The sequence below is a fragment of the Natator depressus genome, chromosome 6, assembly GCF_965152275.1.
Source record: "Natator depressus isolate rNatDep1 chromosome 6, rNatDep2.hap1, whole genome shotgun sequence".
Lineage (NCBI taxonomy): Eukaryota > Metazoa > Chordata > Testudines > Cheloniidae > Natator > Natator depressus.
Window position 1 is genome coordinate 2,066,292 of NC_134239.1, and position 27,053 is coordinate 2,093,344.

General features: G+C 63.2%; 4 protein-coding genes across 5 annotated transcripts; 2 read left to right on the plus strand and 2 right to left on the minus strand.

The window, feature by feature from the left end:
- Positions 1-191: 191 nt before the first annotated feature.
- MYL11 (myosin light chain 11) lies at positions 192-7,336 on the plus strand. Its single transcript, XM_074954274.1, has 8 exons — positions 192-279; positions 2,435-2,649; positions 4,539-4,628; positions 5,454-5,529; positions 5,692-5,796; positions 6,404-6,482; positions 6,688-6,736; positions 6,948-7,336. The coding sequence occupies exons 2-8, from the start codon at positions 2,647-2,649 to the stop codon at positions 7,050-7,052; spliced, it is 507 nt and encodes a 168-aa protein (XP_074810375.1). The 5' UTR covers positions 192-279; positions 2,435-2,646; the 3' UTR covers positions 7,053-7,336.
- Positions 7,202-10,306, minus strand: QPRT (quinolinate phosphoribosyltransferase). The gene is made up of 4 exons (XM_074954257.1): positions 10,192-10,306; positions 8,904-9,464; positions 8,550-8,681; positions 7,202-8,467 (listed from the first exon to the last, which is right to left on the minus strand). The coding sequence occupies exons 2-4, from the start codon at positions 9,453-9,455 to the stop codon at positions 8,255-8,257; spliced, it is 897 nt and encodes a 298-aa protein (XP_074810358.1). The 5' UTR covers positions 9,456-9,464; positions 10,192-10,306; the 3' UTR covers positions 7,202-8,254.
- A 6,819-nt stretch (positions 10,307-17,125) lies between these two features.
- Positions 17,126-19,470, plus strand: DCTPP1 (dCTP pyrophosphatase 1). Its single transcript, XM_074954273.1, has 4 exons — positions 17,126-17,178; positions 18,032-18,135; positions 18,397-18,507; positions 19,027-19,470. The coding sequence occupies exons 1-4, from the start codon at positions 17,149-17,151 to the stop codon at positions 19,289-19,291; spliced, it is 510 nt and encodes a 169-aa protein (XP_074810374.1). The 5' UTR covers positions 17,126-17,148; the 3' UTR covers positions 19,292-19,470.
- A 254-nt stretch (positions 19,471-19,724) lies between these two features.
- Positions 19,725-27,017, minus strand: SEPTIN1 (septin 1). 2 transcript variants are annotated; one of them, XM_074954239.1, is made up of 11 exons: positions 25,890-26,196; positions 25,253-25,343; positions 24,773-24,859; positions 24,131-24,254; positions 23,275-23,409; positions 22,830-22,947; positions 22,086-22,187; positions 21,882-21,981; positions 20,425-20,590; positions 20,164-20,254; positions 19,725-20,013 (listed from the first exon to the last, which is right to left on the minus strand). In XM_074954239.1, the coding sequence occupies exons 1-11, from the start codon at positions 25,890-25,892 to the stop codon at positions 19,933-19,935; spliced, it is 1,098 nt and encodes a 365-aa protein (XP_074810340.1). In that variant the 5' UTR covers positions 25,893-26,196; the 3' UTR covers positions 19,725-19,932. The 2 variants fall into 2 exon arrangements, with proteins under 2 accessions (XP_074810340.1, XP_074810339.1); XM_074954238.1 differs by lacking the exon at positions 25,890-26,196 and adding an exon at positions 26,853-27,017 and having other exon boundaries at positions 19,812-20,013.
- Between the last annotated feature and the right edge of the window lie 36 nt (positions 27,018-27,053).

Sequence of the window (27,053 nt, forward strand, 5' to 3'; positions counted from 1 at the left end):
AATCAATACAGAGACAGGAGAGGCGGGCCTGTGAGAGGAAGGGGCGGATCTAGCGCGACATTCCAGCCAATCCCAGGAGGACTGGCGTTAGGTCAGCCAATTACCGTCAACAAAGGGTCGCGGCTCAACCAATCAGTGTCGGGAACACCTCCAGCTGTCACGGGCCTCCCGAGCGCCTTGTCTGTCGGCCAATAAAACATCGGAGCGGGAAACTGACCGGCGACTCCTGGGACCAATGAGCGCGGACTTAGGGCGGGAGTGGCAGGCTTCTCGACAAATGTATACCCAAGAGCGGGCAGCTTCCCGAAAGCTCAGAATGGGGCGCCCTCCGCTAAGGGGGAGGGGCCGTTGGTGACAGTTGCGCGGTTGATTGGCGGTTGTCTCAGCCAATAGGAGAGGAGGGCTGGCGGAAGCGGCTGCCAATGGGCAGGGAGGCGGGGAGGGGCACAGCAGCAGCCAATGGGACGGGGGTTGGGGGTTGGCCGCGTTGAAAAGGATTCTGGGAGTTTGGTCAAGGGGTGCTAGCCCAGGGAGAGGGAGAGGGGGAGGGGGAGGGGGAGGGGGAGCCAGGACGCCTGGGTTCTCTCCCCAGCTCTGGGAGGGGAGTGGGGGCTGGTGGGTTGGGGGGGGCTGGGAGCCCGGACTCCTGGGTTCTCTGCCTAGCTTGGGGGAGGGGTGAGGTCCCAGGCTTTCCTGGCAGGTGCTGCCCATGGGGGGGGGGGGGGCAATTGGAGTCACATGGGGTGAAATGGCAGGTCCCTGTGCGGGGGGGGGTCACCCATGGGGGTGGCAGAAGGGGGGGCTGGAAACAGCCCAGCACCCACTGGAGCGGGGGGGCAGGGTTGGCTCAGCAGGGCCTGCAGGAGCCCCTGGGGGTGGGGTTACCCTGCGCTGGGGGGGCTGGGCCGGCCCCTCCTCCCCCTGGACACTTCTCTCCTTCCTGTGGATCAAGACCCGAAGGACCCCCCCCTTTCCCTCCCCTCCCCCAGCCTCTTCCCATCCCCTCTTCACACGCGAGGACTGGGAGTCAGGTCTCCTGGGTTCTCTGGGAGGGGAGTGGGGTGGGACAGGGAGCCCGAAAAAGCTGACACTGGTTCCTGTTTATAACCATAACACAGGGCTGCGCCCCCACCCCACCCCCCGCCCTCACCTGCATGCGTGTTCACTCTGGGCCCTAAGGATGGCCATTGCATCATTTGGAGCCTGTTTGCAGAGTCCTTTGGAGCTCTGGGTTGTGGGGGGAGCTTATGAACAAGATTCCCCTCCCCGTCAACTTGCCCCTCAACCCATTTCGCCTGGTTTCTCCTCCAGGATCGACCCCGTGGCTTATCCAGCTCGGTTTTCCCCCTCCCCTGTGCCAGCCCTTGGCACATGGGGGCAGGTGGTAGATCCGAGTGTGTGTTGGGTGCGGGGCACGAGGCTGGCCCCTAACCAGGGATCGGTGTGCCCTGGGGGTGGGGAGGGCCACCCCAGGGCTGGACTGAGTGGCGTGAAGGCTGCCAACTTCTCGGTGGCTCTGAGGAGACAGCTGGTGCCGCCCGTCTTGAGAAGGAAACTTTCTCAGGGATGCCCCGATAGCCAGGAACGGGGAGGGGGACAGACAGAGGGATACGGCGCACACAGGATAGTCCCACACAGTCCCTGCCCCGGGGCACAGAGGCCAAGCACTGGGGTGGGATGGGGTGACCCCAAAGTGGGGACCCTTATTGGGGTGACACAAATGAGAGCAACGGGAGAGACTCAGGGTTCAGGAACAGGGGACTTGGATCTTGTGGGGGGACCTGTATAGGGGTGACACATGGAGGGTGGGGGAACTGATCCTTTCAGTGGGGACCTCTACTGGGGAGACACATGGAGGGAGGAGACAGGGTGCGTGTGTGATGAGTTGGAGCAATAGCTGAATATTATAGGGGGGACCCACAGAGGGGTGGCCCACACATGGGGGGTGGGGGCAGCAGAGAAGTCCCTCAGAGGGAAAGGGGGGGGATCTGAACCTCATAGGAGGGCCCATATTGGGGTGCCACACATGGAGGCGCAGAGCTGGAAGGTCCATATAGGGGGGAGGGGGAGATGGGGCAGGAGCATGAGATCTGGATTTTTTAGGGGATCCATATTGGGGTGACACATGGGGGAGAAGCAGATGGGACAAGAGAGGGGGACTCATAAAGATGTGACACACGGGGGGGCAGCAGATGATGCAAAAGAGGGGGAACCCATAGTGGGGGTGACATGGATCAGATGGGGCCCGGTATTGGGGTGACACACAAGGGGCAGCAGAGGAGGTGAATGGGGCAGAACCTGGATCGACTGAGCCAGGCTCTATGTTGGGGAAATACATGGGGTCGGGGGGGGACCCTGTGGGGGGGTTCATGTGGGGCAGCCTGGGGGCCAAGCAGACTGGAGGGACCCACCTCTCCTGTCTCCTTTCTCCAAGAAAGGAGCGTCCCGGCCGGGATCTATTTCAAGCCCTGGGCTCCTCCGAGCCAAACTTGAAGATGCTGCTATAGTTAGCCCTTGAAACGTCACCCCCCCCGGCACCCCCCAGGAGCTCTATATAACCCCAGGGGGATTGGAGCACTCCCCAGCCTGCCCAGCTTCCCCTCCAGCACAGACCTCCCAACAGCTGCGCCCGCCCGCGGAGAGGAGATGGTAAGTGAGACGGACCCGGGCAGACGGACGCACCCCGGGGAATTGAACAGAGGCCCCCCCCGCCACACACGCCGCAGCTTGGGGACACTCGGACCCGCCTGTGGAAAGCTATAGTGTGGAGAGAAATGACCAGGGGATCAATCGATATATCTATCCCCACGCACACCCCCTACCTACCTACCTATCCCCATACACCCCCTCTATCTACCTATCTATACACCTCCTCTATCTATCTATCCCCACGCACACCCCCTACCTACCTATCCCCATACACCCCATCTATCTACCTATCGATCCCCCATACACACTTCTATCGATCTATCTATGGATCAATCTATCTACCCCCATCCACTCCCTCTATCTATCTATCTATCTATCTATCGGTCTATACACCTCCTCTATCTATCTACCCCCATCTATGGATCGATCTATCTATCCCCATACACCCCATCTATCTATCTATCTATCTATCTGTCTATACACCCCCTCGATCTATCTATCCCCATACACCCCATCTATCTATCTATCTGTCTATACACCCCCTCTATCTATCCATCCCCATACACCCCTCTCATCCATCCATCTATTCCTGTACACTCTATCTATCCATCCCCACATACACCCCTCTATCTGTCTAGATCCATCGCCCCCCACTCCTCTCTCTCTTTAGACCCATGCACCCCCTATCTAGCCACCCCAGTCATCTATCTATCCCCCCTCAACCCATCTACCCATCCATCCCCACACACCCCCTCCCACCTGCACCCGTCCGTCTCCAGGCATCCCCCTAAGATGGCTCAGGCATGTCCTACTCTCCTGCAGGTTTTGGGGGTCACTTCTCTCCGGGTCCCTTCTCCGCAGTGGGGCCCTTCCCCTGCGATTTCCCCATGCCATCAGGATGCTCTGGGCGTGGAGGGGGGAGAGATGGAGTCTGATGCACAGACAGACAGCGCTTGGGCCCCTCCCCACCGGATCTCTGTCCCCTTCCACCGCCCTTCCGTCGCTGAGACTGTGGGGTCATCTGGGTCCCGACACCCAACTGAGCCATGATGGCCCCATTGGGGATGGGGGGGGCACAGAGCCAAAAATTAATCCCTTGTGTATTGGGGGGGGTGCTGGGGGACGCAGCAGAATCTGTGTCCCTTGGGCTAAAATCTTGGGGAGCCAAAACATCTCCCTCTAGCCTGGGCAAAAACACCCCACTTTTGACGTAGGGCCAGCTCCCCCAAGGGAAAAAACTGGGATATCCCTATTATCCATTGGGGAACTGTTACCTCCTCACCAATAGACACCCCATCTCATAACTGCCCCTCAACACAGCTGACGCCCCTCACTTGCATTGCTTAACAGGTGTTTCCCCTTGCACCCCCATTTCCCCCACTAACTCCCATGCACCCCAATAACTCGTATGCACCCTATTTCCCCCACTAACTCCAATATACTCCCCAATAACTGCTGTGCACCCCAATTTCCCCACTAATGCCCATGCACATCCCAGTAATTCTCATGCACCCCCAATCACTCCCATACACCTCTCAACGTCCCCCTATGCACAATTCCACCCATATTTCCCCTGCACCCAAGTTCCTTGTAGCCCCCCAATATTGCACACTGCACCCCAATTCCCTCGCTAGCTCCCATACACCACCAATAACCTCCACTTCTCTAAGTTCACCCCAAGAACTCCCCTAGTCCTCCCCCCCGATCCCATCTCTTGGGCTTCGCCCCCGCTGATCACAGACAGCGAGGAGGAGGGTGTTACGGGGCACCAGGCCTATGTTCGGGGCTGAGATCTGGGGTGGGGGTATGGTGGCCCATGGAATTAACCTTTGCATGCCACGGCCTGTCTGCTTTTCTTCCCCTCCACTCCCCCGCCCCCCAAAAAACAGGCACCCAAGAAGGCGAAGAGGAAGGCAGCCGAAGGCAGCTCCAGTGTCTTCTCTATGTTTGACCAAACCCAAATCCAGGAGTTCAAAGAGGTGAGGCGGAGGAGGTAGGGTGGATGAAGGGCAGGGAGGGGTGAGGGAGACGGGAAGATTGGCCCCTCCAGTCTATTCCCCCTGTCTCCAGGGGGCGGGATCGTCCCACCAAACCTTGATGCTCTAGGGTGGTGTCCGGGGTGCCGTCTCCCCAAGTCCTTCTCGTCCCCCCGAAATGACCCCACCTCGCCCGATCTGACAGAGAGAGACGCCACCCCACTGCGTCCTTCTCCCTGGGTGCGGCCGTCTCCCCAGCTCCCATCCTTCCCAGCACGGATGGGGCCGTTTCCTTCCCCGGATCCCAAGGGCCGGGCGTCTATTTTGGGGGCCGGTGGGTGGAGACGCGACATCTGCAGTTGGGTTGGAGGCGCCTTACAAGGAAATCCCTGGAGACGTGGAATTTGGGGGAGGAGGGGTGCCAATGGGGCATCTCCATCTACGCTGGGGGGGGCTTGGCTGCCGGGGGAGGGGGATAGAGGGAGGGATGGAGCAAAAGCAGTGCGGGGGGGTGGTGGGGGGGTCAGTAGCTTCCCTCTCCCCCTTCTCTGGAGAGCTCGTCAGCTCCTCCGGCATGCAGCACCTGTCCCCCACGGGAGGGGGGCTGCATCGGCAGCTCCCGGGGGCACAGGGCCGGGGGCACGCCGCCAGACGAGGATTCCTGGCGTTCCTTCTGTCCCCAAGGAGTCAGGAACGGGGGCTGGGTGACAGGTGTCTCGGGGGACAGCTGCAAGGCGGGGGGGCAGTGGGGGGAGGCCATGCTGCAGAGAGCCATACGGCCCTTGGCATCTCTCCATTCCCATGATCCTTTGCTCCTCTCCCACTTAGGCCTTCACCGTCATTGACCAGAACAGAGATGGCATCATCGACAAGGAAGACCTGAGAGACACATTCGCTGCCATGGGTAAAGAGGCGGGGCCAGACCAGGGTGGGAGGGGCTTCTCTGGGGTGGGAGGGGCCATTCCAAGGGGGGTGAGGTCTATCTGGGAAGGGAGGGACCTGTTCCAGGAGGGGGGGAATGGGATTCCCCCCCCTGCACTTTATAACCCTTTCCCCCCCTTGGCAGGGCGCCTGAACGTGAAGAATGAGGAGCTGGACGCCATGATTAAGGAAGCCAGCGGCCCCATCAACTTCACCGTCTTCCTCACCATGTTTGGGGAGAAGCTCAAGGGTGAGTGACCCCCCCCCATCCCGCTTGGTACATCCCCCTCTCCCCCCCATCACACTCCCCTTTGGTATGTCCCCATCCTGTTACCCCTTGGTACATTCCCATCTCCCCTCATTCTGCTCCCCTTTGGTACCTCCCCACCCCACTGTCCCTGGGTATATTCCCATCTACCCCCTTGGTACATCCCTATCTCCCCCCATCCTGCTCCCCCTTGGTACATCCCCATTTCCTCCTCCCCCAACTTTGGTACATCCCCATTTCCTCCCCCTGCGTATGTCCCCATCTTTTCCCCCCCCAACTTCCACCTCCCACCCTCTGACACATCCCCACCCCCCCCATCACATCCCCATCCTGCTCCCTGATACCCATTGGTACATCCATCCCCCCAATCACAACCCCATTGGTACGTCCCATTCCACCCACTACCCATTGGTACTTCCCATCATGCTCCCCCAACCTGCTATGCATTGGTACCTCCCATGCCATCCCCATTGGTATGTCCCATTACTGCCCCATCCCATTCCCCCTTAGCCTCTCCCCTATTGGTACATCCCATCCCCCCCCATTGGTGTGCCCCAGCCCCCCAATTCTCACCCTCTCTGCCCCCCAGGTGCTGACCCCGAGGACGTGATCATGGGGGCGTTCAAGGTCCTGGACAGCGACGCCAAAGGCACCATCAAGAAGCAGTTGTGAGTATCCCTGTCCCCAGCAGGGGGCGCTAGGGGTGATCCCAGCCCTGAGAGCGCGCAGGGAGGGGGGTCTCCCCAGCAGAGGGCGCTCTCCCCAGGGTGTGGGGTGGTGGTAGTAGGGGGGTACGCCAGGGTTGAGAAATCGGGGGTGTCTCCCCAGAATTTGGGGTGTCTGATCGCCACTCTCTCTCTTCCCCCCTCGCAGCCTGGAAGAACTTCTGACCACCCAGTGCGACAGATTCACCCCAGAAGAGGTGAGAAATTTGGGGGTGACCCCCCTGAACCCCAATACAAACCCCATCCCCCCAATCTAACCCATCCCCCCCAGATCATCCCATCCAACCTGATCCCTCCCGCAGCAGCAGTGGGGGGAGGTGTCTGGGATCGAGGGGCACAAACCCTAGCTTTGGGGGTGGGGGTCACCCCAATTTTAACTCCCCTCTTGCACTTGTTGTCCCCCCCCAGATCAAGAACATGTGGGCAGCTTTTCCTCCAGATGTGGCCGGCAACGTGGATTACAAGAACATCTGCTACGTCATTACACACGGTGAAGACAAAGAAGGGGAGTAAATCCATCAGGCCTACCCAAATTGCCCTGCCCCCCTCACGCAGGGGGCTGGCGCCATGGGGTCCCATCCACCCACACCCCCCAGGTTGGGGGCACCTCCCCCACATGACGCCAAATCAGCTTCAGTTTTGGACCCCCAAACTGCAGACGCCAGTCTTATTTATTGTGATTTTGGGGTGGGGAGCTGGGACCCCACAACCTTGCCCTTCCCCACCCTGCAGCCAGAGTCTTAAGAAACTGATCAGGACCCGTGTCAAGAATTGAGAAAAAAATGTTTCAATAAAGATGAGGAAACCTGTTTTTAACTCTCTCGGTGTCCTAGTCTGTCGTGTTGTGACTGCTTCTGGAGTGGGGCACGGTGGCTGTTTAGATAGGGATCAAGATGGGCTAATGAAGCGGCAGTGGTTGAAATCCTGGTCCCACTGAAGTCTGTGGTTGTTTTCCTATAACTTCAGTCAGGTCAGGATGTCACAGCAGGTTTTGGAATGAAAAAATTAGATACGTCTTATCTGTTAATCTATGGAACACCCCGCCACATGATTTCATGGAGTTACAATTTCACACACGGCTCAGGAAATTTGGGATCTGATGGTTCTTAGGAGCAATTCAAAAATGTAAAATCGAGACAGCACATTTCAGGGGAAAGATATGAGATGATTTTAGACGTTAAGCTGTGGAACATTCTGCCACATGATTTTAGGGAGCAAAAACTGCCCATGTGGCTTTAGAAAATTTAGTATGTGATGGCTCTTAGGGCAAAATTAAAGTGCATGAATCAAGACAGCACATCTTAGAGGGAACATATGAAATAAATGTATCAATTAACCTCTAGAACTCCCTGACACACCATTTTGTTGAGTTAAAATTTCACACATGGCTTAGAAAATTTAGCATGTGACACATTTTAGGACAGAAATTATATTGGGCAAATTAAGGTAGCACATTTCAGTAGGAAGATGATTTTAACTAGTAGCCAGAGGAACTCCCCACCACATGAGTTTACAGAGCTTAAAATTTCACTCCCAGTTCAGGAAATGTAGTGTCTGATAGTTCTTAGGAAAAGATTCAAGGTGAGAAAACCAGACAGCATACGATACATGGACGAAACTAGATAATTTTATCTGTTAATCTGTGAAATTCCCTGACCCATGATTTCACTGCGCTAAAATTTCACACTCTGCCCTGAAAATTGGGGCTTATGGTCTTAGAAGGCAAAATCTCTCTGCGGCGGTGTCTCCCGACAGATTTTGAGGGAAAAATCAACGGCTCGGGCCGACTGGGTGAGGCATCCCAGAGAAAGGACGTCTATACACGGGCCGAAGAACTGGGAGATATTCTCCTCCGAGATCCCACCGCTGGCTTCCACCATCACCCGGGGGTGGGCGGCTTTCAGCGCGCTGGCGGCAGGATGCAAGTCCTAGAGAACAAGGGGCAGGGTTATAAGGGAGGGGGCTGGGAGACCCCCCGCCCCACCTGGTAGCCCCCAAACTCCCTGGTACCTCCGGGAAGAAGTTATCCAGCATGACGATGTCAGATCCGGCCTCTGCGGCTTCCAGGGCCTCTTCCAGCGAACGACACTCCACCTCCAGCTTCAGATGAAAGCCAGCCACCCGCTGGGCTTCCTGGACAGCCTAGAGGCGGAGAGAGAGTTTGGGCAGGGAATGGGACCCAGGTGTCCGGGTAGGAGACACCACCCAGTACTCCCAGAGATAGGGATGGAGTCCAGGCATCTGAGATGGCTGCCCTAGGGGTCCCCCCCGCACGCTCCCAGAGACTTGGAGGGGTAATGAGACCCAGGCATCCGGGTAGGAGACACCACCCCCCCTCCAGCACTTCCAGGCCCACCCCCTTACCTGGGCAATTCCTCCCGCAGCCCAGATGTGGTTATCCTTCAGCATGACGAGACTGCCCAAGCCGTAGCGGTGGCCCGAAGCTCCCCCCACCAGCAGGGCGTACTTCTCGGCCAGCCTGAAACCCGGCGTGGTCTTCCTCGTCCCGGCCACTTGCCCGCGCCAGCCGGCCTGCCGCGCCAGCCGGCAGGCCCGTCCCGTGGCCGTGGCCACCCCGCTGCACCGTCCCAGGCAATTCAGAGCAGTCCTCTCCCCGAGCAACAGGTGGCGGGCTTTGCCGCGGACTTCGGCCACGCGGGCCACGGGCTCCAGCCAGGCCCCCTCGGGCTGGAACCACTCCACGGTGCAGCCCAGCTCGGTAAAGACGGCGTCAAAGAAGGGGCAGCCAGCCAACACCCCGGGAGACTTGCAGAGGAGCACAGCGCGCTCCGGGCGTTCCCCCACTGCGCAGCCAGCGGGGTCGAAGGCCGGGGCATCCTCTTGGAGCCACTCCCGGACCAGCTGGCGCAAGCGGGGGGGCGGGAGGAGGTGAGAGAGATCCGGGCGGGAGGTCATGGCGTCCGTCTGCAACGGGAAACCATAGAGGCATTGTGGAGAAGATATACCAGAGCGTACACTGCTCCTACAAGTCGGGGCATCTTTATGGCGCCACCGAGTAGAGGAAGAGGGGAACTGTGCCCAGAGCCAGGGCAACCCTGCTGGGAGAGGCCGGGCTGGAGCAGCCGGGAGCTCCTCCCACAGCCAGCGCCCCGCCCCCTCCCCACAACGCCCCCTGCTGGGAGAGGCCGGGCTGGAGTAGCCGGGAGCTCCCCCCACAGCCAGCGCCCCGCCCCCTCCCCACAGCGCCCCCTGCTGGGAGAGGCCAGGGCTGGAGTAGCCGGGAGCTCCCCACAAAACCAGCACTCCCACCCTGGTCCCCACAGCGCCCCCTGTTGGAAGAGGCTGGGGCTGGAATAGCCAAGAGCTCCCCCCACAGCCAGTGCCCCTCCCCACAGCACCCCATGCTCCCCCTTTTCCCCTTGGTCCCCTCCCCCCCATTTGACAAGGAAAGGCAGAGAAGGGGTTCACTCCCACTTCCCCCCACCCCAGGGTCCTGTCTGCGTCTCCCGCTCCGTCCCGGGCCTGTCTGCACCAAACCCCCTCCCCCAGCACAAGGCAAAGTCCAGGCCATCCCAGTCTGACCCAGAGCAAACACACAGGGCAGAGCAACTCCCACTCTACGGCCACAGACCCCAAGCTCCCGGGACTGGGATTGGGGGGCCGGGGACCCCCTGTGCGGGAGGGATCTTACCTGCCACCGCCACTCGGTGGAGTCCGGGAACAAGGGGCAGCTGGACGGAGATCTGGAACAGGACACGCTTCCCGGCCTGGAAGGAGCTGGGGTGTGGGAGGGGCTGGCCAGGAGGTGGGGCTGGCCAGGGGGGGCGGGGGGCTGAGAAAACACCTAGGAGGCACTTCACACAGAGTATAAACAGCTTCCCCCGGGGGCCACGTCCCAGCGCCGGGTGAGGGGTCTCTGTGAGCCCAGCCCCCCGCTGCCCCAGAGGGGCCATGTCCCAGCACCAGGCGAGGAGTCCCCGTGTGCCCAGCCCCCCCACCCCAGAGGGGCCACATCCCAGCAGCAGGCGAGGGGTCCCTGTGAGCCCAGCCCCCCCACCCCAGAGGGGCCGCGTCCCAGCGCCAGGCGAGGGATCCCTGTGAGCCCAGTCCCCCCATCCCAGAGGGGCCACATCCCAGCACCAGGCGAGGGGTCCCTGTGAGCCCAGCCCCCCCATCCCAGAGGGGCCACGTCCCAGCACCAGGCGAGGGGACCCCGTGTGCCATCCTCCAGAGGTAGCAAATTCTGACCGATGTGGCTGTAAAAGACATTTCAGAAGATACACAGGAGATCCCTCCGAGCCCAAAATGCACCTTTTTGCTTTCCACGGGGGTGTCCATTTTGCTTTCCACGGGAGAGGGCAGAGTCACGTCCTTTCTCCCCTTCCGGCACTTCACCCATCGCTCCGCCTAGCTTGGACGGAACCACACGACAACGTGAACGTTCTCGTACGAAAGTACGATCGCACGGGAAAGGCGTGTACATTTTCACGCCACGTGTGGGAACCGCGTGCTTTGCACGGCACGGTTCAACTCGGCACTGCCACGGCCAGCGACGTGTGGCCGGGTCTGGGTTCGTTACAGACCCGCTCGACGATGTCCTTCGTCATCCCAGGCCAATAGTATCGTGTGGTCATCGCGCTTCTCGTTTTAAAGATTCCTTGGTGTCGGCCCCGGGGACTCCCATGAGGCTGTTGGAAGAGTTGTCGGGCTTGCTTCCTGGTGTGCACGATGACAACCTTTCTTCCTTTGCCAGTCCGGAAAAGCGTCCGTCTGCTGATCAGAGAAGAGGGGGACACTGAGGCGGGGATAAGCAATTATCAGATATTTTCAAAGTCACCGGTTCATAGGGCTATGATTTGGTCACGGAATCCGTGACTTCCAAAGACCCCTGTGACTTGAGCCCCCGGGAGCTCGGAGCCGCTGCGGGTAGCCGGGGCGCCCCGCCACTGGGAACCACAGGCTGGGGGGGATGCCCCGCAGCTCCCAGCCGGGCCCCCAGGAGTAGTGTGGAGACCCCACAGCTCCCAATTTTGTCGTGCATACTTTTAGCAGACGTCAGGGATAGGTCGCGGGCTTCCAGGAATTTTTCTTTATTGCCCGTGACCTGTCCGTGACTTTTACTACAAATATGCGTGACAAAATCTTAGCCTTAATTATACGGCATATGCATATCAAAGATATCTGAACACTATCGGGGGGTAGCCGTGTTAATCTGTATCCACAAAAACAAGGTTAGTCTTTAAGGTGCCACCAGACTCCTTGTTATATCTGAACACGGTGTGGTTCGTCATGGCTTGAGTACAAAGTGCGGGGGGGCAGGGGGGGATTTCAATATCTGGCTCTAATTAGCTGTTGAAATGGTTTTTTAAACGAGAAATCATTGCTCGGTGAACGCCTGCGGGTTGTTGTTTGTGGATACGTTGGCTCACGGGCTTGAGAAATAAAGCGGAATGACAGGGTTTGTCCGGTCGTATTCATAAGTTATACTCCTTTGCCGTGTAACTGACCCACGCGTTTGTTCGGGCGCCGAGGGGGGTAGCGCAGATGTTCTGGGCACCGTGAAGAAAACCCGGGCTCCTGACCGTGGTCCCGGTGACGGTCAGGTGAACGCTCCAAACAAACCCAGCGCTGGGGCATCGGGACCGTAAGTTACATGCTGAAAAGTCCATTGTATTCTGCGTCTGGGTGACATGAAAAGAAGTCTGGCTCGCCTTCCAAAGAACAGTTGGCAGCAAATCGACGCAGATGAAGTCTGCCGGCTTTATTCATCCCTTCAGGCTACGTGTTTCTCCTCTTTAATGCCAACACCCGGGCGGTTTTTTCCTCAAAGGGTTTCCCTGAGTATTGTTCACAGAAGAAAACATGTCACACTGTTAACATTTGCCTAATGGCAAACATGCAGTATCTAGCCATACAACAATCGGACTTTATTTAGTCGGTGCTCCCGGGGCAGCAGCTTCCTGCTCAGGCACGCAATGGGGCGTCTCTCCCACTTAGTATCAGTTTGCATCAGCACCGCACCCAGCCCCGCGTCCGAGGGGTCAGTGAGCACCAGGAAGGGTTTGTTAAAATCCAGATTTACCAGTTTTGGATAAGTGCCCGTGACAGTAGGTGTGACGTGGAAATTGCGGACGTATAAGCAGGGTAAGCCCAACTCGACGAGGCTGCGTTCATAGGCCAATCCCAAGAGGGACAGAAGTCAACGTGAGCTACGTGTCTAAGTTTGAAGTATTCGTGCCTTACAAACTCTGGCTGCCTTTGATCCATGGAAATCGAATTGCATTTGAAATCATGAGATGGCCTATAAGAGTTTAACCGAGTGAAGTCAGAGTCACTCCAGGCAGGAATGTGAATTTCACAAGCAGGGGAGTTTGAAGACACTGTTCAGAAAATAACAGAACAGAGAGAGAAACCCGCTCCCTACCCGCCATACTGCTATTTATTACAGGAAGGTTTTGGCCTTGTGCAGCCTTGTTGGAAAAATCCGTTTTCTGAAATGCTGAAGAGTCTGAAATAAAGCAACCCATATAACGAACACACGCGTTTCAGGGTCACGATGATCACAGGCATGACAAACATTTATAAAGCACAAAGGGACTTTGGAGCTTTTGTGAAGGTCCTCAGCCAGGGGGACCCTACATCTTTGGGTCCATCAGACGTCTATTGCAGGGGGCACAGCGTAAGTGCTCGTGGCAGGGGAGTTATCTCACTGGAGAATGGGCAGGGGAGACACTTGAGGTGTTAAGCACCAGGTTAGTAGAGCACTCTTGTATGGGTTCACAAAGCGTGTGTTATCTTTGTGAGGGGGTCCCCCGGGCGCAACCTGGACTATGGGACCCCTGGCCCCTCCCAACCCACCAGCCTTTCACCCTGTCCCTTCTCCAAGGGGCCTCAGGGAGAGTGGATAACTTTTTGATGGGCCACCCACGCCCATCTGGCCAACCAGCCCTGCTCCTTTGTTGCAACTGAAAGGCTGGGTGTGGGAGTCGCCTAGAACCTCAGAGTTACAAACCCCCAGGGCCGAGGGTTGCTCCTACCTCTGAAATGTTCCGAACTCTGAACAAAACATTCGGGTTTGTCCCTTCAAAAGTTTCCAGCTGATCATGGACTTCTACAGCTTGGAAGCTTTACCAGGCAGAAGAAAAAGGCCGCTCTCCCTTTATTTATTATGTTGAACATAGTCCTGTCCTGTGTTGGGGGGGTTGTGCGGCAGGGGCCGGGAGGGGTTTCTGCTGCTGCCTGATTGCGGCCTTCCCGTTGCAAAGCAGGAGCGTGTGGCTGGCCGGTGAGTTCCTAACGCTGGCGTTCGTACCTGTGTGTTCACGACTTCCCGTCCAGCGACAGCTCGCCCCATCCAACAGGGAATTAACCGATCAAGCGTTGTAAAGAGACCCCTCGCAAGGCAGGCGTTGCACCAAACGTCTCATCAGCAGCTCACAGCGGGGGGCTACGTCGAGGTGCACAATGCCACAGCCTTACGTCCGTGACCTTTATTCCTCCCGAACTCAGAGGTGACCCTTTAGCTGGGACAAGCTGCTGAGGCAGCATCATCCCAGCACTTGAGAAAAAGCAATTGGGGCGGAGAGGACCCAGCCCCCATGTCTGTGTTTTCAGGACAGCTTAGAAAGCGTCCTACAAGCCGCGTTTCTGGGCTCGTGGATGTAAAACCCTGAACAGAGATCTGAGTATTTCTTTATTATTCCTTTCCACGGCAGAGCAGGTCATCTAGGGTGACCAGACAGCAAGGGTAAAAAATCGGGACGGGGGGTGGGGGGTAATCGGTGCCTATATAAGAAAAAGACCCCCCAAAACAGGACTGTCCCTTTACAAACGGGACATCGGGTCACCCAGTGTATGAGGAAAGAAACACCAAGTGCCCACAAACCATTGAGAGTCGTGGAAAGCGGACTTGGGAGAGCTCTGAATTCCTTTTCAAAGCAAGCTCGGGCCTGGTCCCCCCCCGTGGAAACACACGGGCCCCCTCGTGCGCAGTGACGTCAGCCGAGCTCGCCCGCCTTCGGCCCTGCACAATCGCCACCGTCCGCATCCCGGGGACAGAACGTGCCCTGGCCGCAGCTGGCGCGGCAGCTCCATCCCCAAATCCCCGGCGTCGGCCCCAGACGCAGCCCTCACAGCGGACGGGCCCTTGCTCCTGCGGGGCACGAGGAGCCGCTCCCGGGGCCTGGCTGGGCTAAGAGGACTCGTTTCTCACATAGCCCCGCACAAAAGCATGGCGGGGACCTGCCAGCCCCCTGGGCCTGGGCGTCTCTGGGGTCCCGACAGCCCCCCGCTCCGTGCAGCTGCACGCGCGTGGCTGGGTTACGTGAGAGCTGGAAACATCCCGGGGTGCTCCCCAGTGGGGGGCCGCGCGATCACCAGCTCCTCAGGGGTGCCGCAGGCCAGGGGTAACTGCTGATGGCGGGGGCACCATGGCAGGACCCCCCCCACCCATCACAGCCACGCTCAGCTTCCTGGGGAGGGCCAGGGCACCCTCCAGCAACACCCCGGGCGGTGGCCGTCCCCAACGCCCGGATCGGCCTTAGGGGAAATGGTGCCCTGGCCCCCTCATCACCCCTGGCCCCCCACTGCCTCCCTGGCCTCCGCTCCCCCCCCCTTGCTCCTGGTCCCCGCTGCCCCCCCATCAGTCTAAGCCCCCACTGTCTCCCCAGATTCCCCTCCCCCCATTGCTCCTGGCCCCCGCTGGCCACTGCATCATCCCCTAGCCCTCCACTGCCCCCCCGGCTCCCCTCCCCACCTCCACCTGCCCTGGGCCCCCCACCCCACTCGTGCGGAGCCGCAGCAGGGCAGGCTGGGGCGGGCTGGGGCAGGGGGCACACGGCTGGGGCGGGGCAGGACGGGGCTCCCCCGCTCCGGCAATGCCTGCTGGGAGGGGGCACGGTGCCAGGGCCTTTCCCGGCAGGGCCCTGCGGCCAGGCTCAGCCCCCCTGGCAGGAATGGGGGGGGAGACCCAGCGTCCCGCCCCCGGCTCTGTGCAGGCACTGGCCAGGGGCTCTCCAGCACACTGAGGGGGGCACAGCCCGGGGGGGCGCAGCTCGCACAGCCTGGGGGGGGGGCACGACTTGAGGGGGAGGTACCAGCACTGGGGGTGCAGGGGGCACAGCTGGGGGGAGGTGCAGATAACAGGGATGCAGGGGGCACGGCTGGGGGGGAGGTGCAGGTAACGGGAGTGTGGGGGGCACGGCTGGGGGAGGCGCTGGCACTGGGGTGTGGGGGTGCAACTGGGGGCACACACTGGTAATGGGGGTGCAGGGGGCAGGACTGGGGGGAGGGACTGGGAATGGGGGTGCAGGGGGCAGGGCAGGGGGAGGGGCTGGGAATGGGGGAGTGCAGGGAGCAGGGCTGGGGGGACACACTGGGAATGGGGGTGCAGGGGGCAGGGCTGGGGGGAGGGACTGGTAATGGGGGGTGCAGGGGGCAGGGCTGTGGGGAGAGACTGGGAATGGGGGTCCAGGGGGCAGGGCTGGGGGGACACACTGGGAATGGGGGAGTGCAGGGGGCAGGGCTAGGGGGAGATGCAGGTAACGGGGGTGTGGGGGGCATGGCTGGGGGAGCCGCTGGCACTGGGGTGTGGGGGCAGGGGGTTGCAAATGGGGGCACACACTGGGAATGGGGGTGCAGGGGGCAGGGCTGGGGGAGCCGCTGGCACTGGGGTGTGGGGGCAGGGGCGGTGCAAATGGGGGCACACACTGGGAATGGGGGTGCAGGGGGCAGGGCTGGGGGAGGGACTGGTAATGGGGGTGCAGGGGGCAGGGCTGGGGAGACGCACTGGGAATGGGGGTGCAGGGGGCAGGGCTGGGGGACGCACTGGGAATGGGGGAGTGCAGGGGGCAGGGCTGGGGGACGGACTGGGAATGGGGGTGCAGGGGGCAGGGCTGGGGGGAGATGCAGGTAATGGGGGTGTGGGGGGGCACAGCTGGGGAGAGGTGCAGGTAAATGGGGTGTGGGGGGCATGGCTGGGGGAGCTGCTGGCATTGGGGTGTGGGGGCAGGGGGGTTGCAAATGGGGGCACACACTGGGAATGGGGGGTGCAGGGGGCAGGGCTGGGGGGAGGGACTGGGAATGGGGTGCGGGGGGCAGGGCTGGGGGGATGCACTGGTAATGGGGGGTGGGGGAGCAGGGCTGGGGGGAGGGACTGGGAATTGGGGTGCAGGGGGCAGGGCTGGGGGAGCCGCTGGCACTGGGGTGTGGGGGCAGGGGCGGTGCAAATGGGGGCACACACTGGGAATGGGGGTGCAGGGGGCAGGGCTGAGGGGAGGGGCTGGTAATGGGGTGCGCGGGGCTGTAGGGGGCTCCCATCCTACGCACGGGTTGCAGCCCGTGCGATAACTCCTAGCCCCCCCGTGCACACGGCTCCTGCCCCACTCAGCCCCCACGTGCCACCCGCACAGCGCGAGCGCGGGCACGCGACGCCCGCTCCCGGGGAAAGACCGGGCAGCCGCTTCAACCGCGTCACTGCGCATGCTCGGTACAACCTCGCTCCCCGCGTGCCCCCCCTTCCCGTTGCCTCGGGCGCCCTGATTGGTTGCGCCGCGCGATCGGGCGATCCCATTGGCCGGCTGGGGCCGGCTCCTGCTCTGATTGGCTGGAGGGGTGCGGTGGAGGCGTGGTACCGGGGCTCGAGGGAGGCATGGACGGGCCGTGCCGCGAGGGCGGCCAGGTGCGGGGGGCGGGGGGCGGGAATTGCAGCCGGGGAGGTACATGGGGCGTGGGGGGGATTTGAAGTCTGGGGGGGCTGCATGGGGGGAATTGCAGCCGGGGGGGTGCATGGGGGAGGGGCGGGAATTGCAGCCGGGGGGGTGCATGGGGGAGGGGCGGGAATTGCAGCCGGGGGGAGGCGCATGGGGGGAGGGGCGGGAATTGCAGCCGGGGGGAGGCGCATGGGGGGAGGGGTGGGAATTGCAGCCGGGGGGAGGCGCATGGGGGGAGGGGCGGGAATTGCAGCCGGGGGGGTGCATGGGGGGAGGGGTGGGAATTGCAGCCGGGGGGGGGCGGGACGAAGCGGGAAGCGCCTCTCGGGGCCGAGCCGGGTGTCCGCCCAGCTCCTGGGCTTTCCCCCCAACTCACACCGCTGTGCGGGGGGGGCGCTCAGCACGGTAGCAGAAGGGGGTTGTTGTCCTGTCCGGGGGGGGCCGCTTTCGAGCGACCTGCTTTGGTTGGACGGGGGGGGGGGTGTCTCCCATCAGCCAGGCGTGTGGGGGGTGCAGTTTGGGGCGTTTCTCCAGTTGTGGGACCAGCTGGGCTGGGGGGGGGCAGGCAGCCAGAAACCTCTGGGGCTCCCCCCTCAGCTCTGCCCGTGCCCCTCACTCCTGACCCACAGCCCCCCGCTAGCCCAGCCCTGGGCTCCCCCCGCCCCCCAGCTCTGACCCGGGTCACTGGTGCAGTGACCCCAAATGCTGACCCTCCACTGTGTGTCCGGGGGTCCCAGATGCTGCCGTGGGGGGTGTTTGGTGGCAGGGCCCGGTGAAGTTGGGGTTCTGGGGTCACCATGTGATTCCCTCCGGCTCCTGCAGGGGGCGCAGTCTGCTGTCAAGATCTCAGAAGCTGGAGACCAGGGAGCAGAGGGGGGGACCCCAGGGGAGTTTACATTCAGCGCTGACCCCTCCCTGGAGGACATGTGAGTTACCCCTGCCCCCCCCCAGCCCTGCCGGTGCCCCTCACTCCCGCCCCGCAGCCCCCTGCTAGCCCAGCCCTGCCCCCCGCAGCCCTGCCAGTGCCCTCACTCCTGACCCACAGCCCCCACCAGCCCAGCCCCTCCCCAGCGCTGCCGGTGCCCCTCACTCCCGACCCCCAGCCCCCCGCAGCCCTGCCCCCCACTCCCGACCTGGACACTTTTCTAACCCTCCACCTCCCCCCCCCCCTGTTTCTCTTTGTCCAGCCGGCGGCTCCAGGCCGAGTTCGTGGCCGAGCGGGGGTGGGGCCAGTTCCACCAGCCCCGAAACCTGCTCCTGGCGCTGGTGGGCGAAGTGGGGGAAGTGGCCGAGCTCTTGTGAGTATGGCGGGGGGGGGGGATGATGATGGTTTGCAACCCCCGGGAGAGACCTGGGAAGGGGATGGAGGGACGGACCTGACCCAGCTCCCCCCCCGCCCCCCACACGCGCACACAGCCCAGGGGCTGGGGCAGGCTGAGCCCTGAGAACTTGTGACACTCCGGGGGGGGGGGGGGTTTGAACAACGTCGCCACCTAGTGGCTGCAGCTGACATGGCGGATTCAACTCTGGGCAGAAGGGGTGGGGGCGGGGTGTCCCGGCGCCCCCCCCCGCTCCGTCTGTGTGTCTGTCTGTCCCGGCGCCCCCCCGCTCCGTCTGTCTGTCTGTCTGTCCCGGCGCCCCCCCCCCGCTCTGTGTCCGTGTGTCTGTCTGTCCCGGCGCCCCCCTGCTCCGTGTCTGTCTGTCCCGGCCCTCCCCCCGCTCCGTGTCCGTGTGTCTGCCTGTCCCGCCCCCCCCCCCCCCCGCTCCGTGTCCGTCTGCCCCGGCCACCAGTGACCCGGCTGTGCGTCTCTCCCCAGCCAGTGGCGGGCGGAGCCGGCGGCGCGGGCGGGGCTGCCGGGCTGGGCGCCGGGCGAGCGGGCGGCCCTGGCGGAGGAGCTGAGCGACGTGCTGCTCTACCTGGTGTCGCTGGCCCAGCAGTGCCGGGTGGACCTGCCCCGTGCCGCCCTGCGCAAGCTGGACCGGAACCGGGCCCGCTACCCGGCCCACCGCGCCCACGGCTCGGCCCGCAAGTACACCCACTACCAGGCCGGGCCCCCGGACGCCTGCGGCCCCCAGGACTGACGGCCGGGCGGACTCAGACCCCTGCGGGGGGGCAACGCCAGTCCCCTGGCGGAGAGATGGGCTGTGTCCCCCGCAACCCCACCACTTCAATCCCCCCCAGTCCCAGATTTCCCCCCTGTTCATTGCACCCCAGCTCCCCCTTTCTACAGCAACCCCCCTGCCCGCAGTTTATCAGCGACCCCCCCATCCCAGAACCCGCCCTGCCTGTCACCCCAGGACGCCCCCCCGAAGTTCTGTTCTGAGTTTGTCTCTTTTTCTTGTTGTTTTTAAGTAATAAAAACCTTCCCTTTTTGGGGAGGTCATTTTCTCCGTCGTGTCCATTGGCAGGGCTCCCCTCTGCCCCCACCTGTGGGCCAGAAAGGGTGGGGGATCATGCCCCCCAAAAGAGACACAGGGAGCAGTGGTGCAAACACAGGGGTGAGTTTATTAAAGGAGGTGTTAGGGGCAAAGCCAGGAAGGGGGAGAAGACGGGGTGACTGTGAGGAACAGGGAATTTAGGGTTCTTGGGGGGGCTCTGGTGAGCAGGGCTTTGGGGGGGCTGCGAGTGCTGCTTAGGCTGCCCCAGAGAATCACCCCTGTCCCTTCTGCTGCTGCGAAATCCAGAAGACGCTGGCTCCAGAGGGGGTACTGCCCCGAAATCCTCACAGGGTGTCCGACTGCTCCCCCTGGCTCTGCTTGATCTGGGCATGCATCTTCTGCAGCATTTCCTGCATCCGGCGCAGCTGGGGGGAGCGAGACAAGGGGGGGGGGAGGTGAGACACGGGGCGGGCAGGGCCTGGAAACAGGGGGGCGCCTTGCCCGGCGCTGGGGGCTGGGTATAACCGGGGGCAGAGCGCCCCCCCCCGTCAACGCCCCCCTCGTGGCCCACTCACCTCTTCATCCTTCTCCCGGATCAGTTTCTCCGTGTCCGTCTCCGCCAGGGGCAGCAGGGGGAGCTCGGTGGCGCTTTGCCGGGACAGTTTCCTGGGGGGTGGGGGGGGGAGATGGGTCAGGGGGAGGCGGGGCCGGGTGTCCCCATCGCGCCCAGATTCATTTCAACCCCCGGCTGCCCCCTATCCTCGCTGCCCCCCCCACCCCATCCCTGCTCCCCTTGCCCCCCAGCTCTCCCGGCTGCCCCCCGGCGCTGGGCTCACATGCGGCTGGCGCGGTCGCGGGCGCCCACGCGGGTCAGGCTCTGGATGCAGTGGGCCCGGTAGTTCTCGTAGTGGATCTCCTGGGTCACCTCCTTCAGGTCCTGCATGTGGGTCCGCACCAGCATGGTGCGCAGCCGCAGGAAGTCGCAGTGCGCCGGGTTCTCCACTGGGGGGCGACAGAGTCATGGGGCCCGTGTCCCCCTCCCCCAGTGCCCCCCACTGATTCCTGGCCTCCCCCAGTGCCCCCTCTGCCCCCTGGTGCCCCCCAGCCTCCCCCAGTGCCCCCTCTGCCCCCTGGTGCCCCCCATTGACCCCTCTGCCCTCAGCCTCTCCCACTGACCCCTCTGCCACCTGGTGCCCCCCCCGATCCCTGGCCTCGCCCAGCGTCCCCCACTGACCCCTCTGCCACCTGGTGCCCCCCAGCACCCCCCTCTGACCCCCGGTGCCCCCCACTGACCCCTCTGCCCCCAGCCTCCCCCAGTGCCCCCTCTGCCACCTGGTGCCCCCCCCGATCCCTGGCCTCGCCCAGCGTCCCCCACTGACCCCTCTGCCACCTGGTGCCCCCCAGCACCCCCCTCTGACCCCCGGTGCCCCCCACTGACCCCTCTGCCCCCAGCCTCCCCCAGTGCCCCCTCTGCCACCTGGTGCCCCCCCCGATCCCTGGTCTCGCCCAGCATCCCCCACTGACCCCTCTGCCACCTGGTGCCCCCCAGCACCCCCTCTGACCCCCGGTGCCCCCCACTGACCCCTCTGCCCCCGGCCTCCCCCAGTGCCCCCTCTGCCAGCTGGTGTCCCCCCACTGATCCCTGGCCTCGCCCACTGACCCCTCTGCCAGCTGGTGCCCCCCCACTGATCCCTGGCCTCGCCCACCAACCCCTCTGCCAGCTGGTGCCCCCCAGCACCCCCTTCTGCCACCTGGTGCCCCCTAGCACCCGCTCTGCCCCCAGCCTCCCCCAGTGCCCCCTCTGCCACCTGGTGCCCCCCACTGATCCCTCTGACCCTCCCCCCGCGCCCCCACTGACCCCTGTGTGCCCGGCCTCCCCCAGTGCCCCTTCTGCCCCCTAGCGCATCCCACTGACCCCTGGCCTCCCCCAGTGTCCCCCACTGACCCCTCTTCCCCCTGGTGTCCTCCACTAACCCCCAGCTTCCCCAATCCCCAGTGCCCCCAGGCACCACCCACTGCCCCATCTGCCCCCCCTACCTCCCAGTATCCCCTACTGGCCCCTGGCATCCCCCACTGACCCCCTCTGCCACCCAGTGCCCCCCATTGATGCCTCATGCCAGCCAATGACCCCAGCCCCCCCACTTATCCCCCCACCCTCTGGTGCCCCAATTGACCCCCAGCACTCCCTAGCCCCCCACGACACTCCCTGCCCCACGGTGCCCCCCTCTGCCCCACAGCCACCCCACCGAGCTGCCCAGCCCCATCCCGCTCCCTGCCCCACGGCGCCCCCTACCTTCCACAGCCCCCCAGGGGTACGTGCGCCCCCGAAAGGCCTTTTCCTTGGTCTCCCGGACGATGTCATTGGAGCCGACCACGGCGAACGGGATGCTGCCCTGGGAGGGGGAGGGGGGGTTAGGGGGTTTCCAGGGCCCCCCCCCTTTCCTGTAGCCCCCCCAGAACTCCCCCCCCCACATCCCCCGCACGGAGCACTTCTCACCTTCAGCTCCGCGTCCTGGGCCTTGAAGTCTTCGTCCTCGTCGGAGTCGCAGTCGGGGAATTGGTAGATGCTGATGGCGTTTTCCTCCAGCTGCTGCCGGATCTGGGGGTGCCGTGGGGTGGGGGGGAGGAAGCGTCACCCCAACACCCTCATGCACAACAGAGACCCATCCCCCGCCCCTGTGGGAGAAGCAGGAGGCCGGGGGGGGGTTCAGCGGGGATGGGGGGGCACCAGGGGAATTGGGGTACAGGAAGAGGTGGTTGGGGATTGGGGGAAATTGGGGTACAGGATGATGGGCTGGGATTAGGAAAACATTGGGGTACAAGGAGGGAAATTTGGGGGGCAGAGGGATGTGGGGAGGATCAGGGAGGGATGGGGGGTAGAGCAGCAAATTTGGGGCCCAGGGGGATGTGGCTTGGCAGTGGGAGGGATTTGGGGTGTAGGGGGAGGGGCTTTCAGTTGAGGAGGGATATGGGGGTACAGGGAGTGTGGGTTGGGATTGGGAGACATTTGGGGTGCAAGGAGTGAAATTTTGGGGCGCCAGGGCGGGCTGTGAGGACTGGGGAGGAATTTGGGGTGCAGGGGAATGCGGCGATCATGGGGAATTGGGGGGGCTAGCATGGAAATATGGGTGCAGGAGGAGGGTTGGGATGGGGCACTGTTTGGGGTGCAGGGGGATATGGGGGCACATGGGCTGGGGGACCCTGCCCCCCTGTAGAACTCCTCCCCCCCGGCGACTCTCACCTTCTCCTTCATGGTGCCCACCTCCCGGGGGGTCAGCACATCGGCTCGGCCGATCACTGGCACGATGTTGACCTTGTGTTGCACGGCGCGCAGGAACGCCACGTCCAGGGGGCGCAGCCTGGGGGGGGCAGGGAGTGAGGCACCCCCAAATAGCCCCTGTGCCCCCCACATCCCTCCAATGACCCCCAGCGCCCCCCGCCGTCCCTCAGCCCACCAAGGGCCCCTATACCCCCCAGCACCCCCACATCCCCGAGTGACCCCCCCCAAATAATCCAGTGTCCCCTGGCGCACCCCCCATGCCCAGCACCCCATGTGACCCCTCTCAGTGCCCCAATGCACCCCAAAGCTCCCACACCTTATGCCAGTCCCCACAACTGCCAGTTCCCCCCCACCCCCTCATGACACCCCCCTCCCACAGCCCCCCAGGCCCAGCACCCCCCTGTACCCATGGCCGAAGGGCGAGAGGAAGTAGAGACAGCAGTGCACCCGCCCGTCCGTGATGTTCTTCCGGTTCAGCCCGCTCTCGTCCCGGAAGAACTGCTCGAACTGCTGGTCAATATAGTCCACTATGGACCCCCAGCTGGGACCGGCCCGGGGGAGTGGAGAGGAGGGAGGCGTTAGTGAGAGTCTCCCACAGTGCACTGCTCCACCAGCCCCCTCCACTCCCAAATCTCCCCTATCTCCCCCCAATCCCTGCTGGTCCATATAGTCCAGTATGGACCTCCAGCTGGGACCACCCGTTGTGAGGGGTTAGAGTCTGTGTCCCACAATGCACTGCTCTGACAGCCCCCCCCCCCACTCCTCAAATACCCCCTCCCTCCCCTAACTTCCCCCAGGATCCCTGCTGGTCCATATAGTCCAATATCAGCCCACAGCAGGGACCAGTCCTGGGAAGGGGTTAGAGCCTGTGTCCCACAATGCACTGCCCTGACAGACTCTGCCCCCACTCTCCCAATTCCGCCCCCCCGAATCTCTTCCCCCCCCCAGGTCCCTACTGGTCAGTATAGTCCAATATGGGCCCCCAGCTAAGACCAGCCCAGGGGAAGGGGCAGGGGGAGGTTGGTGAGGGGTTCCCACAATGCACTGCTGTCCCAGCCCCCGCCCCAAGTTCCTCATTCCTGCCAGTCCATATATTCCTCTATGGGCTCCCAGCTGGGACTGGTCTGCGGGAGAGGAAAGGAGGGGGCTTCGTGAGCATATCCCACAATGCACTGCTCTGCCCTCCCCCCCCATCCCCCACCTGGTCAATATAGTCCACTATGGACTGGCCTGGGCAGGGGTGTCCCCCGGCCCCCCCTCACCAGTCAGCGTTGTCCACGGCGTCCCCAAAGCCCGGGGTGTCCACGACGGTGAGTTTCACCCGGACGCCGCCCTCCTCCAACTCCACAGCTCGCCGCTCGATCGCCAGGGTCTGCGGGACGCGCGCTGGGGGGGGACAGGGTCAGCGCCAGGGGGGCATGGCCCCCTCACCCCGGTACAGCCTCGGGTCCCCCCTACCTCTGCCCCACCCTGATACACCCTCCAGGTCCCTCCCCACCCCGGGCACACCCCAATACACCCCGAGACCTGCCCTACCCCTGCCGTGCCCCCAGACTCACCCCCCAATTCACCCCCAACTCACCCCACCTTACTCCCCACCCCCCATACACCCGTGAGTCCCGCCCCACCCTGGCCACACCCCAGACCCCTCACTCACGCTGCTACACCCCCAGATCACTCCACCCAACTCCCCAGCACCCAAACACCCCCGGGTCCCGCCCCACCCCAACTGCACCCCCGACCCCCACCCTGATACAGCCCTGGATTCCACCTCACGCCAGCCACCTCCCAGACCCCTCACTCACCCCTCAATCCACCCTGGGGTTCCGCCCCTCCCCTGCCGCACCCACACACCCCTCACCCACCCTCATACAGCCCTGGGTCCTGCCCCACCCCCCACTCACCCTGGGCGTCCAGCAGGGTCCGATCCTTGTACAGATCCGTCAGGAACAGGCTGTCGATCAGCGTAGACTTCCCCAGCCCAGACTCCCCTGCAGGGAGGGGCAGGGGGTGAGCCAGGACTCCTGGGTTCTCTCCCCAGCTCTGAGAGGGGAGTGGGGTCTGGTGGGTCAGAGCAAGGGGGGCTGGGAGCCAGGACTCCTGTGTTCTCTCCCCAACGCTGGGAGGGGGAGCCAGGACTCCTGGGTTCTCTCCCCAACGCTGGGAGGGGAGTGGGGTCTGGTGGGTTAGAGCGGGGGTGGGCTGGGAGCCAGGACTCCTGGGTTCTCTCCCCGGCTCTGAGAGGGGAGTGGAGTCTGGTGGGTTAGAGCGGGGGTGGGCTGGGAGCCAGGACTCCTGGGTTCTCTCCCCGGCTCTGAGAGGGGAGTGGGGTCTGGTGGGTTAGAGCGGGGGGCTGTAGGGGTGCATGGGGTTTAACCCTTTACCTGCCACCATCAGAGTAAAGTCGAATCCCTTCTTCACAGATTTCCGATGCAGCTGGTTGGGGAGGGTGGCGAACCCGACGTATTCCTTATCCTGAGACAGAGACAGCCTGGGTCTGGGGCCCTCAGACCAGCAACAGAACCCAGGAGTCCTGGCTCCCAGCCCCCACCCCCCGCTCTAACCTAGCTGACCCCATTCCCCTCCCATAGCTGGGGAGAGAACCCAGGAGTCCGGGCTCCCAGCCCCACCAGCTCTGACCCACCAGACCCCTCTCCCCTCCCAGAGCCGGGGAGAGAACCCAGGAGTCCGGGCTCCCAGCCCCCCGCCTGCTCTGACCCACTAGCCCCCATTCCCCTCCCTGAGCTGGGGATAGAGCCCAGGAGTCCGGGCTTCCCATGCCTCGCCCAGCGTGGGGCGCTGGGGGCAGGGCGCTGTGGGGAGCAGGAAGGGCCCTGGCTGTGGGGGAAGCTCCGGACGACTCTAGTCCCAGCCTCTCCCAGCAGGGGGCGCTGTGGGGGTGCAGGGCAGGGGCGCTGGCTATGGGGGGAAGCTCCTGGCTACCCCAGCCCGGCCTCGCCCAGCAGGGGCCGCTGTGGGGAGTGGGGCAGGGGGGCCAGGGATAGGCCGTGAGGTGCTCACCATGGCGGCGTCGGCTCTGCTTTGAGCTCTCGGTGCACCTGGCTGCGTCTGCTCTGCCCACTTCCTCTCGCACCGAGAAGCGAACGGAAACAGTGACACGCCTGTGGCTGCCCTCCCATTGGCCACCCCACCCCTGCGCTCGCCCGGCAGGCAGGGCTGGCCCCTGTGGGGCAGTAGGGGGCGCTGTGCTGCAGGGAGCGGGGCGGTGCGGGCGCCCAGCAGGGGGCGCTCTCCCTCCACACTCCTGGCGGAGCCCTGTGGGGGGCCATGGGGCGGAGAGACAGACAGATACACAGGGCGCCCGTTTCTCTCAGCCTGTATTTATTGGCCTCCTGCCCAGAGCCCGGGCGCGACCCACCCCGAGCTCCCCACTCAGCCGTCTCCTCACGCTGGCAACGAAGAAAAGTCACCCTGAGTTCGCAGTGGGCGCTGACATCACTGGGAACCATGCTCTGAACTGTCCCGGAGGGGCCTGGGCTTTGGGGGAACCGAGCTAGGGAACCCCGGGGCCAGCTGGAGAGAGAAGGATTTGACCTGCAGCCCTGGGTCAGAACCATGGGCCCATCTAGCCCGGTATCCCGCCTCCTCCCTCAGACCATCCCGCGGCTCAGACCCATGGGCCCATCCAGTTTTAGGGGACAGGGGAATGGCTAGAGGGGGCAGGGGGAATGACTGAGGGGATTGGAGGTGATTTGGGGGGGCGTGGCTATGGGGCAGGGAGGGATTTGGGTGCAGAGAATGGATGAGGGGACAGGGTGTAGCTGAGGGGGCGGGGAGAGGATCTGGGGGGGCTGGGAGGGGATTTGGGGGTACAGTGGGCAGATGGGAGCTGGGTCTTAGGGAGGGGATGGGGAGAATTTGGGAGCTTGCCTCCACCCCTCCCCATGGCAGACACCCCACTTGACATCCTCATCGCCTTCCCACCACCCCGCCCCACCCTAAGCAGCGTGTGTAACTCCCCACTGAGTGTCTCCGTCTGTGGCCGAGACGCTGCTGAGCCCCAAACTTCCCCCTCAGCCAGGTGTTTCCTCTTTCCGGCTGGCACCGAGAGCCCCCTGGTCGCCTCGTCAGTTGGGGTGTCTGTGCCGTGGAGGGGGATGGGTGTTCCTGTGTCCTGGGCTGCCCCATGGCAGAGTCTCTCGGGAGTCCGGTGTCCAGAGCTGT

Bases quoted from the DNA above. Each gene is read 5' to 3' on its own strand.
- MYL11 (XM_074954274.1), top strand. The intron at 5,797-6,403 runs GTGAGTGACCCC...TCTGCCCCCCAG, and splicing joins GTTTGGGGAGAAGCTCAAGG to GTGCTGACCCCGAGGACGTG. The intron at 6,483-6,687 runs GTGAGTATCCCT...CCCCCCTCGCAG, and splicing joins GGCACCATCAAGAAGCAGTT to CCTGGAAGAACTTCTGACCA.
- QPRT (XM_074954257.1), bottom strand. From the start codon at position 9,455: ATGACCTCCCGCCCGGATCTCTCTCACCTCCTCCCGCCCCCCCGCTTG. The intron at 8,682-8,903 runs GTAAGGGGGTGG...CTCCGCCTCTAG, and splicing joins CTGCGGGAGGAATTGCCCAG to GCTGTCCAGGAAGCCCAGCG. The intron at 8,468-8,549 runs GTACCAGGGAGT...CTTGTTCTCTAG, and splicing joins TGGATAACTTCTTCCCGGAG to GACTTGCATCCTGCCGCCAG.
- DCTPP1 (XM_074954273.1), top strand. From the start codon at position 17,149: ATGGACGGGCCGTGCCGCGAGGGCGGCCAG. The intron at 17,179-18,031 runs GTGCGGGGGGCG...CGGCTCCTGCAG, and splicing joins CGTGCCGCGAGGGCGGCCAG to GGGGCGCAGTCTGCTGTCAA. The intron at 18,136-18,396 runs GTGAGTTACCCC...CTCTTTGTCCAG, and splicing joins GACCCCTCCCTGGAGGACAT to CCGGCGGCTCCAGGCCGAGT.
- SEPTIN1 (XM_074954238.1), bottom strand. From the start codon at position 27,017: ATGGGGCAGCCCAGGACACAGGAACACCCATCCCCCTCCACGGCACAG. The intron at 23,410-24,130 runs GTGAGGGGGGGC...GGCCGGTCCCAG, and splicing joins GCCGTGGACAACGCTGACTG to CTGGGGGTCCATAGTGGACT. The intron at 20,591-21,881 runs GTAGGGGGCGCC...GTCGCCCCCCAG, and splicing joins CCCCTGGGGGGCTGTGGAAG to TGGAGAACCCGGCGCACTGC.